The sequence below is a fragment of the Haliotis cracherodii genome, unplaced genomic scaffold (assembly GCF_022045235.1).
Source record: "Haliotis cracherodii isolate W230 unplaced genomic scaffold, xgHalCrac1.p SCAF_12, whole genome shotgun sequence".
Taxonomy (NCBI): Eukaryota; Metazoa; Mollusca; class Gastropoda; order Lepetellida; family Haliotidae; genus Haliotis; species Haliotis cracherodii.
This window is the reverse complement of record NW_027266267.1, coordinates 24,736,249-24,752,312: the sequence shown is the minus strand read 5'-3', so window position 1 is coordinate 24,752,312 and position 16,064 is coordinate 24,736,249. Positions and strand designations below refer to the sequence as shown.

General features: G+C 44.3%; 1 protein-coding gene across 2 annotated transcripts in view; it reads right to left on the bottom strand.

Moving 5' to 3' along the window:
• LOC139458283 (fibrocystin-L-like) overlaps nucleotides 1–16,064 on the bottom strand; it is a 104,763-nt gene that overhangs the window by 62,588 nt on the left and 26,111 nt on the right. For both annotated transcript variants that reach the window (XM_071239661.1, XM_071239662.1), the window contains 12 exons: nucleotides 15,340–15,494; nucleotides 12,651–12,773; nucleotides 11,471–11,576; nucleotides 10,220–10,486; nucleotides 9,512–9,636; nucleotides 8,518–8,656; nucleotides 7,131–7,326; nucleotides 6,034–6,284; nucleotides 5,036–5,224; nucleotides 3,950–4,120; nucleotides 1,175–2,662; nucleotides 260–409 (listed from right to left, as the gene is read on the bottom strand). In XM_071239661.1, coding sequence (XP_071095762.1) covers nucleotides 260–409; nucleotides 1,175–2,662; nucleotides 3,950–4,120; nucleotides 5,036–5,224; nucleotides 6,034–6,284; nucleotides 7,131–7,326; nucleotides 8,518–8,656; nucleotides 9,512–9,636; nucleotides 10,220–10,486; nucleotides 11,471–11,576; nucleotides 12,651–12,773; nucleotides 15,340–15,494 — 3,360 coding nt within the window. The remainder of the gene's footprint in view (nucleotides 1–259; nucleotides 410–1,174; nucleotides 2,663–3,949; nucleotides 4,121–5,035; nucleotides 5,225–6,033; nucleotides 6,285–7,130; nucleotides 7,327–8,517; nucleotides 8,657–9,511; nucleotides 9,637–10,219; nucleotides 10,487–11,470; nucleotides 11,577–12,650; nucleotides 12,774–15,339; nucleotides 15,495–16,064) is intronic.

The following is a 16,064-nucleotide window of genomic DNA, read 5'->3' as shown; positions in this document are numbered from 1 at the left end:
ATCGTAAAAGGTGACTATGCTTGTCGTAAAAGGTAAAAGGCGACTAACGGGATCGGGTGGTCAGGCTCGCTGACTTGGTTGATGCATGTCATTGATCCCAATTGCGTGGATCGATGCTCATGATATAAATCACAGGATTATCTGGTCCAGACTCGATTATTTACAGACCGCCGTCATATAGCTGTAATATTGCTGAGTGCAGCGTTAAACAACAAACCAACCAACCAACCATCTCAGCAGATGAAGTGAAGGGACTTACCATTAGCCGGAGTCCGGCAGACGAACTGTGTGGCGGACTGGTCCGGTGAGTCCAAAGCCTGACAGTTTTCTCCACAGACCTCGACAGTCGTGTTGACCGTGACGAAACCTTTGCCCGTGATAGTCACCTTCTGATCTCCAGCCACGCTGCCTGCCAGTGCCAACATATATACTCAGCAACAAAAGAAGCTGTCAATACGTTTCAATTTATCATACCGTTAAATGTAGAAGCAAAGTACAGTAAACTACGGTTACAACGAACTCAAAGGGACTATTAATTTTATTTTGTTATAACCGTAGTTCGTTATAAGCATATATACAGCATAACTACAGCATATAGACGGGATAAAAAGTTAGTTCGTTATATCCGTTAGTTCGTTATAAGCGTGTTCGTTATAACCGTAGTTTACTGTATTCAAAATACTATCTTTTCCCTTGATGAATTTAAGTGTTGTTGTGTGCATTTGGGTTGATGACTGACCTCATGGATTTCTATTTTTATTAGTAGTATTAAATAGTATATCAAACAGATCCAAATCAAATTCAAATTCTGCCAAAGTTTACAGTGAAAATTCGTTGATTATTCCGTAAAATCCATATTTTGACCCCAACACGGCAGTGATCTGGGTTTCGTGAACACTATTTGTAAAGTCATTCAATTAAAATCAGCTTAGTAATACGTTTGCTGTTATTAATACATTGATTTGATTATTGTAACGGGGTAGACAGTCACGAAATGTTGTAAAAACAGAATGATGGACATTTATTAAGGAGCTTAATATTTTGTTACTTTCCATACGTTTTATACTGCCAAACCGTTTCCTGAGCAAACTTTCCCCATGTTAATTCTCATCGAAATCGCAATGGTCTTAAACTTACAATTGCAATAATTACCATGCCATGCATTGAAGCTTACCTCTTGACGGTGAAATACTTGTGAGGGCTAATTCGTACGTAAACGTTGATTCAGTAGTCGCACCTTTCCCTGCTACAACCACTTTGATTGGATATGTTCCTGTTGCCTGGTTACCAAGTGTGCACGTGGCTGATGTTGCGGTGGCTGCACTGACCACGCATTTGATGTCATTGATAACAATAGCGTTCTCCACAGCGTTGGTGTTGAATCCTGTTCCGGTTACCGTTATAACGTCGCCGGCGACTCCAGCATTTGGAGAAACAGAGGTGAAGGTCGGTGTCGCCACGGCGTCGTATGTGAACGCTGCGGTCTTTGTCGGGTACGTCGTTCCTTTCGATGTGACAACGACATCTACAGCCCCTGCGGCATGGGACGACGTGTCACACTGAACTTGACTTGGAGTCACTGCAGTAACAACACAGTCTTCTCCGCCGACTTGCACCGTGGTTTCGCCGTCAACGAATCCATTGCCGTTAATTGTGAGAACTGTTCCCCCGTTTACACTACCTGTACTAGGGGAAACCCCGCTTATGACAGCAGAACTCTCCACCGTCACAGTGGTTGCAGCTGTCCCTTTCCCAGCTACAACGACTGCGATGTTGTGGTTCCCTACGGCGACATCGCCGACGGCACAGCTGAACGTCGTGTCTGTGACTGAGCCGCTGATCGTACAGACAGATTCGTCCAGTTCAACAGTGAGGGCTGCAGCATTGGTCCCAAACTTAGTACCAGTGACGGTGATTGTTGTAGAAGACCCACTGACAGACGTTGGAGTAACAGCAGTCACGGTGGGAGTTTCGGAGTCGGCGAAGGTGAAGGTCTTATCAACCCCACTCATCCATTCAGCGGGGACATTATTCACGCCAGCTGCGACCGTAACGGATATCGCCTTCTCCCCCAACGTCGTCCCTGAGGTAACACAGACAATCTCTGTGTAAATGACAGTTGTGACGTCACACGAATATCCCTCCATGTCAACAGCGATGTCCTTGGCTGTCCCTTGGAAACCAGTTCCGGTGATGGTGACCTTTGTACCTCCGACCTTTGATCCGGTGGAGGGTGATACCGCAGTAACGTATGGAAGCAGGACGAATGTCAGTTCTTTTACTCCATTTCCTACCTTCGCATAACCCCTGTTTCCAACGCGGAATTTTAAACTGTCGCGTTTTCCAATCTCAGGAGACTGGGAGGGGTTAATCTTGAAAGATACGGAGGTACTAGACGCATCATCTTCGACAACCCCCACGGCTTCGCCTATCACAACCTCGTTCTGGCATTCCGTGTCGCTGAAACCCGATCCTTCGATAGTGAGGACATCACCCGTTGTCCCTTGATCTTTGCTGATGTTCGTGACGGAAGGTGAGCTACAGGAATAAAATTTGAAGTTGAACTTAGCGGCGTCCTTTACTTCCGGTTCCGGGTCAGTGCAACCGGAAATGGCAGCACTTGTTCCTGGGCAGCCTGAGGTATCGGTCGGACTAGAACCAGCTGATAAACAAAGAAGTACTGGATGAAAAAAATGACTTTAGGACATTACTGGCTTGCACAAAATTAGGCGTCCCGTTCACAGCACATGAATGTTCTTGAATGGATCTTAAACAGTAACGGGGCGGTCGGGTAGCCTAGTGGTTAAAGCGTTAGCTCGTCACGCCGAAGACCCAGGTTCGATTCCCGACATGGGTACAATGTGTGAAGCCTTTTTCTGGTGTCCCCCGCCCTGATATTGCTGGAATATTGCTAAAAGCGGCGTAAAACCTCACTCACTCACTCACTCACTTAAACAGTAACAGTGTATTTGGAATGGATTTTAAACAGTTATACTGTATTTGGGCCACAAAGTTTGTTTTACAGATGCTGCATTGAATTTGGCTCCGTGATGCTGCCTTTGACAAGGTTATCTCGTTGATACTGTCACACATAACCTCACTCAGTAGCCACAACCAGTGTTCGAAAGCGCATTTTAAGAGCTGCTTTATCCCAAGACGAGGCTTATTGCGCCATTTCGAGCACAAAGTGAGTGAGTGAGTGAGTTGGGTTTAATGCCGCTTTTAACAGTATTCCAGTTATATCACGGCGTGTCAGCTTAATGTGAGAGGAAAGCGGGAAGCAGGTCTCAGACGTCTACCACTTCGGTGAAACCCACGAGCAAGGATATGGTGATGACAAACCTAGAAACATAATTGTGGCTAACCGGGATTCGAACCCACAATCATAGGTTTCTGGCGTGCCCAAGGGACACAACTCTGCACAGCGAATCGCGGCGCCGAAGACGAGCACACAGAGGCTATAAACAAATAGTTGTCGCATGCGGGAAGGAATTCCACTGTGACGTATTTAGGTCGCATGCTACTTTATATCTTCCAATCTTTGGTGTCTCTCAATGCCTGAGTGAGTGAGTGAGTGAGTGAGTGAGTGAGCGTGATTTTACGCCGTTTTTAGCAATTTTCCAGCAATATCACGGCCGGGGACACCAGAAATGGGCTTCACGCATTGTACCAATGTCGGGAATCGAACCAGGGTCTTCTGCGTGACGAGCGAACGCTTTACCCACTAGGCTACCCGACCGGCCCTTTTAAGGGCCTGGGCCCACTTGCACAAAGCGATCTTAGCGCTAAGACTATTGTAAGCCTATGCTAAAGTATGGGAGTTACGATCATCTTAGCGCTAAGATCGCTTTGTGCAAGTGGGCCCAGGACTAACGGACGGACTTGCACTTTCTAAAGAGTACTAATTGTTAATACATGACATGCTTTAGGAGGAGGTAAATGGTCTTACATGTATCGTACATTGCTTCATAGCCGGCGATAGTGAAGTTAAGTACTTCCGTGTGTGAGGTTCTCGCCTTCACCTTCACTGCTCCTCTTGCGATGATTTTTTTCGGCTCGTCGACGTAGTCGCTGGTGTAGTAGAAGTGGCCGGTGTTGGGGAAGTACTTGGTGTAGCCACCTGGATCATAAATACTTAAAACATAAATTTGTTTCTGAAGGTATGAAGGTAAAAGCAGGTGTGCACATCGATCTTTACGTTTTACAATGTAGCTCTTATAAACGCGTCAAATACGTCAACAATAGTAACTTTACAGACTGCTTACGTAATCATGAGAACAAAAGACAGCAATATGAAATTAGTGACATCGTTCGGTGCAATAATGCAAAACAAACCCCGCCCATTCTAATATCAGCCAATCAGGAAACAGCAGGCGATTATCTGAGAAACCGATTCCATATAGTCTTTAAATGGCATTTAGAAGTGATGAACATAAGGACGAGAATTTATGGATGTCATCAACTTCTTTATTATTGGGAACACACGGTTTCGGAGTACATAGTTACTCCTTCATCATTCACCTGATGAAGGAGTTAAATAAATATATACTCCGAAACGTTGTGTTCCTCACAATAAAGAAATTGACATCCATAAATGCTCTACCTTAGATTTAAACATAGCGATGGGGCACTGAAAATCAGCAACAAATGGGATCGGATGGTCAGGCTCGCTGACTTGGTTGATGCATGTCATCGATCCCTATTGCGTGGATCGATGCTTATAATGTCAATCACTATATTGTCTGGTCAAGACTCGATTATTTACAGACCGCCGTCATATTGGTGGAACAATAAACAAATAACCAAACATCGATCGTCTGGCACTGCCGTGCATGCTCTTTGCCGTAGTAAACTATGACTGTGGCCTGTACATCATCGGGCCTGGACCAGATAAACCAGTGACTGAAAACACGTGGATGTCACGCAGTTAATGGCAGAACCGAACCAGTGATCGCTTCATTCGCATTTAAACAAACACAATTCTACCCAGAATTCTCTTGGGCTTATAAGCATTAATGTGACTGAAGAGACGCACCATTGGCTGTACGAGTTAGTCCGGACGTGAACCCGTTGTTCACTTCCTCCGTCGTGCTAGCGTTCTTCACTTGTAAGATGCGGAAGAGAATTCCGGTCATGAACTCAGGGGTAGTCCATCTGAAGCGGACACTGTCTCCTTCCGTTATCTGGCTCAAGTGTGGTACCCATGCGTAGCCCTCGCCAAACACTGGAAATAAAACACAGCACTTCCGTTACAATAGTGAGTGAGTGAGTGAGTGAGTGAGTGAGTTGTGTTTAACGCCGCTTTTAACAGTATTCCAGTCATATCACGGCGTGTCAGCTTAATGTGGGAGGAAAGCCCGAAGTGATGCAGGTCTTAGACGTTTACCACTTCGGTGAAACCCACGAGCACGGGTATGGTGCTGACAAACCTAGAAACATAATCGGGGCGAACCGGGATTCGAACCCACGATCATAGGTTTCTGGCGTGCCCAAGGGACGCAACTCTGCACAGCGAATTGCGACGCCTTAGACGACTGGGCCACCCGTGCCCCCTCCGTTTCAATAAAACTACGTTGCGACAATTGATGGTTGTGACCAAGCATTTGAATTCGTAGTCAGGAAAACTTTAACTGATATAAAATTTACATACGTCCCAAATATAAAATGTATCATTCGACAGTGCGATATAAATACTGCATTATTTTTGTTTATGTTTTTGGTGTTGTCATGGAAAATATGACGTCACCGGTATCCCGGTCTCCATGTTGCCGATGTTACCGAGAAGTCAATGCTAATGTTTTAAAACATCATGGAATGTTCGATTCCCGAAATGGGTACAATGTGTGAAGCCGATATCTGGTGTCCACCGCCGTGCTATTGCTGGAATGTTGTTAAAAGCAGTGTATAACCCAGCTCACGCACTCTCACACATCTATCAGTGACTGTAGCAAGGGACACAACTCTGCAAAGCGAATCATCGTGCGTTGGACCAATGGATCCATCTGAGCCTTTTTTTCAAAACAAACTACTTACCTGGATCTGATCCAGTGTTGGCGACCTCGTGAACTACACCGGTGTCGGCGATGGTACATATCACCGTTGTTGCTGTAGCTGACTCTACGGCACATTTGTGGTGGCCGAACATGACCTTGGCAGCTGTAAGGTCACCGTCTACGAAACCTTGCCCCGTAATTGTAACCTTTGTGCCGCCATACATTGAGCCCATTGCTGGGAAGATGTTGGTTACTTTCAGTGTGTACGTCACAGCGGATATACTGTTTGTGCTGTGAAATATAAAATACATTTACTTAAGGGGACATGCAACGGTGATGCTAAAAAATGAATGATTTTTTCCTTTAGAGACAGACCATTTATTATCATCGTATTGTGTGTGGAGATACTATAACTTCTTCGAGACATTTTTTTTATCTCTGAAAGGATGAGCAAATCAATTTTTTTATTAATTTTTGGGTAAAGTGTCTTTAGCAGTGCTCCGTATATTTGAGCAGTCCTACTTTTTTTTGTATCGGCTGATGTACACCGGTGGTTTCCGGTAAAGGCATTCTGGGTAATACACGCTTGAGGGAAACACGTGGAGTGTTGACGGTGAGGTGAAATGGGGTTTAACGTCACGTCCAAGACTATTGCACTTATGTAGCGACGTGCATGCACGTGTGTGTGGCTGCTTGTACTAGTCCGGACTGATGCCGATTTATAGTGCTAGCTCACTGAAATGCCATGCAGCAGTTTAACATGAATACCCCACTCAGACACAGTATACTGACTCCGAGCCGACCAGTCCTTGTTTTAGCCCCTTTATGCCGAGCGCCAGACAGGGTAACAACAAGTACCCCCCATTGAACGTCTTTTGGTATGACGCGGCCGGGAATCGAACCCCGGACCTTTCGCTCTCCGGGCGGACGCTCTACCACTAGACCACGGAGGCGGTCCTGAGAAGACAGCTAATGACGGAGCATGAATATTCAGAATTACGCTGGAAGTAAAACATAAACACATTTTTTTCATGACATCCACCATGTGCAACGAACAATCTTCAGTTGTAAAACCTTATTAAGTATAGGCTATTCCACTAATACGCTGACTAACATTGTGAGGGAAAGATAACTCACGTGGTATCCGCATATCCCGAATTGCCGGTCTTCAACATGAGGGCGCAAGACCCAGCAGGATTGGAGGGGGTGTCGAAGATGATCTCTGTATCGGAGTAGCTGGTGATGTTTGCAACCCTTCCACACAGAGTCAGTGGGTTGGCTGGATCGGCAGTGGCACCAAACCCGCTTCCGGAAATAGTGATGGACTCGCCACCTGAAAACGGCGTCATTAAGTTCATTCAGATTATCATCCGGGGTATAATAGGTCTTCAGCAACCCATGCTTGCTGTAAAAGGCGACTATGCTTGTCGTAACGGGATCGGGTGGTCAGGCTCGCTGACTTGGTTGATGCACGGTCATCAGTCCGAATTGCGTGGATCGATGCTCATGATATCAATCGCTGTATTATCTGGTCCAGACTCGATTATTTACAGACCGCCGTCATATAGATGGAATATTGCTGAGTGCGGCGTTAAACAACAAACCATCCAACCATTGAGATTATCAGAAACAACATTCGTGTCATACAGGACAGGCCGAGTGGTTCTATAAAGGGTGGGACAAAGGAATTCTCCAAGTTTTACAAGATGGTACATTAGGCTCTGGAATGTCATGGAAACGCATCATCTCGACCTGGTTCACTGGTAACATTTTTCAGTTTCATTTCCTGGAAAAGTTATTTTTATCACGGCCAGAAGTATAACGCTCATACTTGGCAGGGTATGTTACATGTAAAAAACATCTTGCAATATAAGACCCGTGAAGATCCGGGGTTGAATAGCTCTTCAGCAACCCATGCTTGCCGTAAAAGGTTACTATGTTTGTCGTAAAAGGCGACCAGCGGGATCGGGTGGTCATTCTCGCTGATTTGGTTGCGGCATGTCATCGAATTGCGTGGATCGATGCTTATGATATTAATCACTGGATTGTCTGGTCCAGATTCGATTATTTACAGACCGCCGTCATATAGCTGGAATATTGCTGAGTGCGGCGTTAAACAACAAACCAACCAATGTTACAATATAAGATGAAGCCGTTACCCCCCGACCCTTATGAATCTGCATAGTTTTAAATTGGCGGATCACCACACATAAACAGTGTTATGGATTTCAAACTTTGTCTTATCTAGGGACCGAGTGCCACATAGGGCACCATCTTTTAACGTTTGTATGACCCGGCCGGGGATCGATCCCCGGACCTTCCGCTCTCCGGGCAGTTGCTCACCCACTAGACCACGGAGGCGGTCAAAGTAACAGAAGCTGACCGAGCTGCTGCTTCATGTGGTATGTATTTCAACCTCTGTCTTAGCTAGAAGATGCCAAATGAAACATACTTTACGACCAGCACTAACAAAGAAGAAAGGTACATGATAAATAGCGACGGTGGCAGCCATGTGTGGAAGTACCTCTGACGTTGCTGCTGCTTTGGGAGATGGAGCTGACGACGGCTGTAGCAGCGGCGTCAAAGTTGAACTCCACGGGAGAGGTCAAGGTCGCACCAGTCTGGTCAACGGTAACTGGGACGTTTGTTTTTGACGATGAGGTCTAAACAATTAAAAAGAGTATATAAAATAGATTCTTTGTTCCTAAAGCCCCCTATCTCGCTATATACAAGTGTACGTCAAATCTTATCTTATTGGAACTTTGCTTGTCTCGAACAACCGATATTTTTTCGATCTCTGAACATCGAATTAAAGAGGATATACGTGTATATTTGGCATCGACAGCTTGTGAAATGCTTTTATTTAAATTATGTACCAGTGTCTCACAATAAATATGATGAAAATATACAGTGTGAAACCTCGCTAATCAGGATTCCATTAATCCGAAAACGTCACATTCCGGAATAATACTGCCGCAAAAGAAAGACTATTTACGAAGGAATATTTCTTTTCGTTGAAGCAAAGTGTGCTCATCGCTTTTCCCCGTTTATTCCTCAATAAACATAATATAATCTTCAACACAAAAAAATGTTGATGATACAAAATTCTTAAAATCGCGATTGCTCAGCACAATAATGTAACACAAGCCCCGCCCGACCTATTATCAGCCAATATGGAAACAGTATCCGGCAGAGGGCGTGGTCTTACTTTTTTCGGTTCATAGAAACGAACGCAAAAATGCCTTGGATTCATTTACACTATATTTATGCATAAAGAGACACCGCTAATCCGGACATTAGGTAATCCGCACTATGTTACTTGGAACAGACACATCCGGATTACCGGGGTTTTATTGTACACTCATAATAAAACTGGTAATCATGATAATAATTCTACATTTTCAATTCCACCATCATTTAGGAATTTAATCAAAGTAAATGCCCAGTTAATTTTTCATTATTCACTCGTGTTTCATTCTCAGCTCCTTGGGGGGAAATACGACAGTAATGTAACTCACCGCTGCCGGAGTGACGCAGACAATCTTGCCAGGTTCAATGACAGGAGACGTGCACAAGACATTGTCAACCTTTACAACAGCATCAGCGGTGAACCCGTGTCCACTGACTGTCAATGATGTCCCACCTATAAAGACACAGTCAATGTTATAATGCTATTTAAGACTCTTCCTATCAAAAACAATAACATTCAATATTACACCGAAATGCAAAATTGGGAGCTTTCTTTGACTCGTGGACAATTGGAATCCGTCGTGTCTCCACACATTGAACATTGTTGTATTCGTCATAAATATAATTTATATTTTTAATAAATATTTATTTTTTATTATGCAATTGGTTATGCGGAGTTGCGTCCCTTAGGCATGCCAGAAACCTAAGATCGTGGATTTGAATCTCGGTTCTAGGTTACCTCCAAATTAAATGTCTAAGACATGAATAACTTCAGTCTTTACTCTAGACTAACATATATTTTGATATTCCATAGAAATTGAAAAGGAGTCACAGTTAGATGGAAGATTCTTTTTGGTAAAATCTAGGCTTGCTTCATTCAGACTACACCATTTCAGTAAGGCAAAAAGTATGGAAAAAGACTGTGAGACAGGCTAGATTTTCTCCTCCACAAGTTGAAATAATAACTCAAGTACTTTCCAAAACGGCGCTAAATTCAACTCACTCACTCACTCACGCAGGCTATACATGTCACTGACCTGCGAGACTACCAGTTGTTGGCGAGATGCCAGTGGCAGAAGATTGATATTCAAATTGCTGAGCGCTATTTGCCTCCCCTTTGCGGGCGACGTTGACCTTGACAACATAGCTTCCGGTTGGCCCGTTGCCAACTGAGCAAGTGATCTGAGTGGCTGTTGCTCCGGTAACAGTGCAAGCCACGCCTCCTATCATTACCGTGTTGTCTTCATCTGTCGTAGAGAAGCCAGTCCCAGTGATAGTCAGGACCGTATTTAAAGCAAGCGTGCCTAAAGAAGAGAGACAATAACAACATAAGTCAAAGTGTTATATAGCAGGCCAAGGCCAGAAAATTACCCTTTGAGTTCCCGGTCAGAACACATTTGGTCGTTGCACAAAATGGTTTGCTCTGTTTGGCGCTGATCTTTTCTCATACGAACAGCCCAAAGAGGGATGAGAATGTATTAACCCCTGATACCTTGCTAGTGGGTTTCACCCCGCAGTGATTAACCTGCAATACTTCGGCTTTTCCTGTACAAGCCCAGTCGTTTAAGGCGTTCATATTTTTTACTTTGTTTAAGGCTGTGCAGAGTTCCGACCCTTGGGCACGGCAGTAACCTATGATTGTGGGTTCGAATCTCGGTTCGCCCCGATTATGTTTCTAGGTTTGTGCTACCCGTGCTCGTGGGTTTCACCGAAGTGGTAAAGGTCTGAGACCTGCATCACTTCGGGCTTTCCTCCCACATTAAGCTGACACGCCGCGGTATAACTGGAATACTGTTAAAAGTGGCGTTAAATCCAACTCACTCACTCACTCACTCAAACTGACACACCGTAATATTACTGAAATACTGTTCAAAACAGCGTCTAACCACTAACTTAAAATTGGTCCTTCACGGGTAGGTCTTAATTCTTGAATTTAACATTCTAAAACAAGGACCGGGTCGTGACCATGTGCGGTCCGGTTGGCTGTGTAGCATTAAAAAGCGGGATCCCTTGTCCATACAACAGACCAGTGGATTGACCTTTCACGTCATTTACCGTCGGTAATGATATAGGTGATATTTAAAGCCGACTGCAGCGGTAAACAATATCCCTCTTGTACAACCATGACACTATCCATGATTAAACATTGTGTTTCTGGGTTTGCAGGTTTGTTTCGTATTGTTATCCTGAAGATGAAGAAGGTATAATAATAATAATAATAATAATAATAATAATAATAATAATAATAATGATGAGGTCAACTGTTGGGTAGAGTAATAACGTCTTACCTTGTGCAGGGTTGATGGCGGTGACTTCCGGTGTCGCGGCGTCGGTCCAGTCGAAGGTGCAGTCGCCATCACACCAACTAGGTACGTTATTCACCGTGACTGCAACCTGCCACGGAACATAGAGAGTTGGAGACTAGGGCACGGACCAGTCCAAATTTACTACCCGGGTACCCGACCCCCTATAACCCGACCCCCTATTACCCGACCCTACCCGGGTACCCACTGTAGGTCTCAAGAGATAGGTAAAACAAAAATCAGTCGGAAATTGTGTTACCGGAGCCCTGGCAACAAGTGTTTAAAAATATAGTATAAAACGATCTGACTGTGCATACACTGAAGTTGACTGAAGCTTTGTCTTTACCTAAACATTTAAAAGTCAGAAGGAATGTGCACATAGTCAGAAAGAAATGCGAACATTAGCGACTTGTACAATTGCAACCATGGAATTTCATTGTTATTGTCATTTTACCATATGTCACATGACTAAACACAGATACGGGTAGACGTTTTCAAATGTGTTCATATTACACAGAATTAGTTTTTTTACATGAACTAAAGCTATCATGAAGTATAAAACGAGTCAAAAAGGTTGTTTCTCGGGAAGCATTTTCGTAATATTTGAAAGATATTTGACCAAGCTGATTTTCTGAGGATATGTCTCTGGACATTTGCTCTTTGTTGTATTTTCTTTGAAAGTTCGCGAAGCCACTCAATATGGCAAAACGTAAATGTATAATGTCAAAAGAAGGAAATAAATGCAAACTAAGTCGGAACAAAAACTTCTTGTTAGCCAGTTGAACACATTCCATAATTGACATTATATGAAAAAGTTATGTTAAAAGAAAGGAATTTCACATTTCCAGTGGGTTCAACATGGCCCTGTTCCAAACCTCATGTGGAAACGTGTACTAGTCCGGACTAAGGCACGTTCTATAGCTATCCCACGGAGATACCATGCCACAGTTTAACATGGACACCCAACACAGACACAGTACACTGACTCCGAGCCGACCAGTCCTTGTTTTGGCCCCTTAATGCCAAGTAACAAGAAGAATTTAGTCATCTTTTAACGTCTTTTGGTCTGACGGAGACGGGGATCGAGCCACCGACCTCCCGCTCTCCGGACAGACGCTCTGTCCACTGGACCGCGGTGATGATCCAAAACATCAAAGGTACGTACCTGAGGTTTGTCACTAATTATTCGAAGCATGTCGCCCTGGATTGGGTCATACCACAGACTCCCGTTTCGAGTTGTCTTGACAACGCCGTTGACGTTATTTCCGGACAAAGCACTCGATGTCAGCTGGATACAAAATAACGATATTGCTATAAAAAAGCTTTGTTATCTCAAGGTTTAAAACAGACTTCAAGATATGATCTTTCATATTTTTTACTTTGTTCAATAATAGATTTTATAAAAAAAAATTGGTTCAGTGGTCGAAATATAGTTACAAAGTAATACCTTTTAAAGTGGTTACTAAAATACATTCGGTCGTGTAAAATAAATACAATACATGATCAATACATATCCATGAGTATAGTGTAGTGGTTTTGACTGTACCATGAGCATGTGTTTGTGAATCACTACCAAATAGTGATGATACCAGATGTTCGCAAGAGTAAGCGTATCCTGTCCAACATACAAAGGCAAGTCAATTGTTCAACTGAAAACAGCAAAATTTCCAGAAAACAGCAAAATTTCCGGAAAACAGACATTACCCATGACAACCAGAAAGAAAATTACACACAAACGCCCTTTAAAACCATTTGCGTGTGGGCCTCGATGAAAAGCATATTTTTGCGATGCCATTATTGTTTTCTTTTAGGGCTCGGGGCGGTCGGGTAGACTAGTGGTTAAAGCGTTCGCTCGTCACGTCGAAGACCCTGGTTCGATTCCCGACATGGGTACAATGTGTGAAGCCCATTTCTGGTGTCCCCCGCCGTGATATTTCTCGAATATTACTAAAAGCGGCGTAAAACCATGATCACTCACTCACTTTTAGAGCTCAGTCACACATTCAGGATTTGTACTGCTGTCCTTGATAGGACCATTCCCGATTAAAATTTGTCAAAAGTTTGATCAAGATCCTGTGATTCGTGGCGGGAAATTCACAAACAATCACAAACAATAAGCGTCCCATCTTCCCGAGGCAAGAGAGTTAACTGACTATAAAAGTCCAGTTTCCACCCTTGCCGAAATAGGTTAGCATTATGGAGTTACAGTTTTGGCTGGACTAAGGAGTCTATGCATAGTCCAATCAAAATCGTGCACCGAAATCGAAATCCGGTTCGTAGAGTGTCATGCAGATTTCGGTCGACTGCGGGATTTGCAAAGCATGTGCACCGCTAACTCGTTGTCAAAAGATATTTTCTAATTTTTTTCATGTTTTTAATCAAGGTGCTCGCGTGATTTGATGCACTTCGCGATGTAAGACTCGTTTTATCACAATATAGATCTTGATTATCGATCAGATCGTCTTGACTGGGCGCCACCGTTTAGTTTGAAACAAATGCAAGCGATACGAGAGGTGGAATCTGATTGGTCAATAGGAGAGGCATAGAAAGGACATTACTCGTAATAGCCACTGGAGGCGCTACGATCGAGCCCAGGAATTCCAGCCTAGTTCGGCAAGGGTGGAAACTGGACTTTTAAAGTCAGTTAACTCTCTTGCCTCGGGAAGATGTAAGCGTCCCGATTCTCCCGTTCTCAATCTAAATCTGATCCGGTTTGTATCTTCCGCTTAGTAAAAAACGACCGAATCTGTCCCGACAGCATTTATTCTCCCGAATGCGATCCGACAGAGATCCGACAGTGAACTGACAGTGAACCGACAAAGACGGTTCGAATTCGGCAAGGTCTGGACGCAATCTGCACTCAATCGACAAGAAACGGCAGTGAACAATTCATGCTCGTTCATCACGACAGCGTCCTGACCCACAGGAGACCGTCCAGACAACACAGGACATTGTTACGATTATGATCCGATACAGCAGAATCGGTCACGAAATAGTCACGATTGTAATCCGACTAGACAAAATCGGCTCAGTTTTCCGAATATTACATGACGCACTATACTGTCGGGAGCGCTTGGTCGACCTCTCTGGGCCTTTCCCGATCCGTAGGACTCTGTTACGAACGTATACGACTGCGTTCAGTCAATGATGGGACCTTCCAGATCATTGAGGATAGTAATCCGACTTTTTCATTTGTTTTAATTTTTCTGCACATTCGAGAAGCTGGGGAACGGTGGTTTCGGTAACCAAGGACAATGTCCGGTGTAGATGTGGCCCATGGCTTCAAACTTCATCTTAACATAATAACGATGCAGGAAAGCATCACTGAGATACATACCATGAGGGTATCATCAGAGAAACACTCTGACACTACGGGGACGGTGGCTAAAGTGCAACAATGGGTCCGGGTACAATGTGTGAAGCCCATTTCTGGAGCCCCCGCCGTATAACTGGAATATTTCTAAAAGCGGCGTAAAACCACACTCCCTCACCCAGGGATTAGGTGATGAGGTATTAGCAGGATTGCAACCCTCAGTCTAGTCTGTCTTACATCCCCTGATACAAATATATATCAAATACAGCCCATGCAAGTCTATAATGTTTGGCAAGTCTACAAAATGAAGAGAGTCACTGGGCTCCCTTTTATTATATTTTTATTAAGATAACTGAAATTTTTTTTTTTCTGTACGATATGTTCATTTCAGAGACTAGATGTTAGTCGACCCTCAATTATTCCATCTGTCGAATAAAGCTGAAACACGTGATGTGGAGACAATTATTACACAACTGCCCAACAGGACAAGATGAGTTGCACACCCTGCAGTCGACGTTATAAGATGTACATATATTCGTACCGTCACTTCCTCCTGGTCGCCTGGCTGGCCGAGCCACGTGACAATGTATTTGAAGTTGGCGCAGTCTCCCACCCGCTCTATGTGCATATCTCCCGTCGTGCCTAGCGCTTCCAGCTGTGCCTCCACTTCCTGGTTCGTCGCGCTCGGCTTTATAGCTGGAAGACAGGATGGCAAGACATGAACACATCCTCATTAATGTCAAACTGAGCGAGGTCGGAATAACGCCGCTTTGAACATGTTTATAGTTCATGTGGCGTGCCAGCTTGGAGTGTGTGTGTGTGTGTGTGTGTGTGTGTGTGTGTGTGTGTGTGTGATTGTTTAGGTGAGGGGATTGTTATAGTTTGGACCCCTCCCTTTTAAAAATGCTGGATCCGCCCTAGGGGAAGGGGGGCTGGGGTTGGAGGGAGAGGGCGTGTAGCAGTGTCAGTCCACACGGAAGTGCAGTCGTGGGACACATGCGTGGAATATTGGCAGACAATCCTCTGATTCAAATAGTGAGCAACGAGTGAGTGTGAGTTGGGTTTAATGCCGCGTTTAACAGTATTCCAGTTTTATCACGGCGTGCCAGCTTAATTTGGGAGGAAAGCCCGAGGTGATGCAGGTCTGAGACGTTTACCACTTCGGTGAAACCCACGAGCACGGGTATGGTGCTGACAAACCTAGAAACATAATTGGGGCGAACCGGGATTCGAACCCACAATCATAGGTTTCTGGCGTGTCCAAGG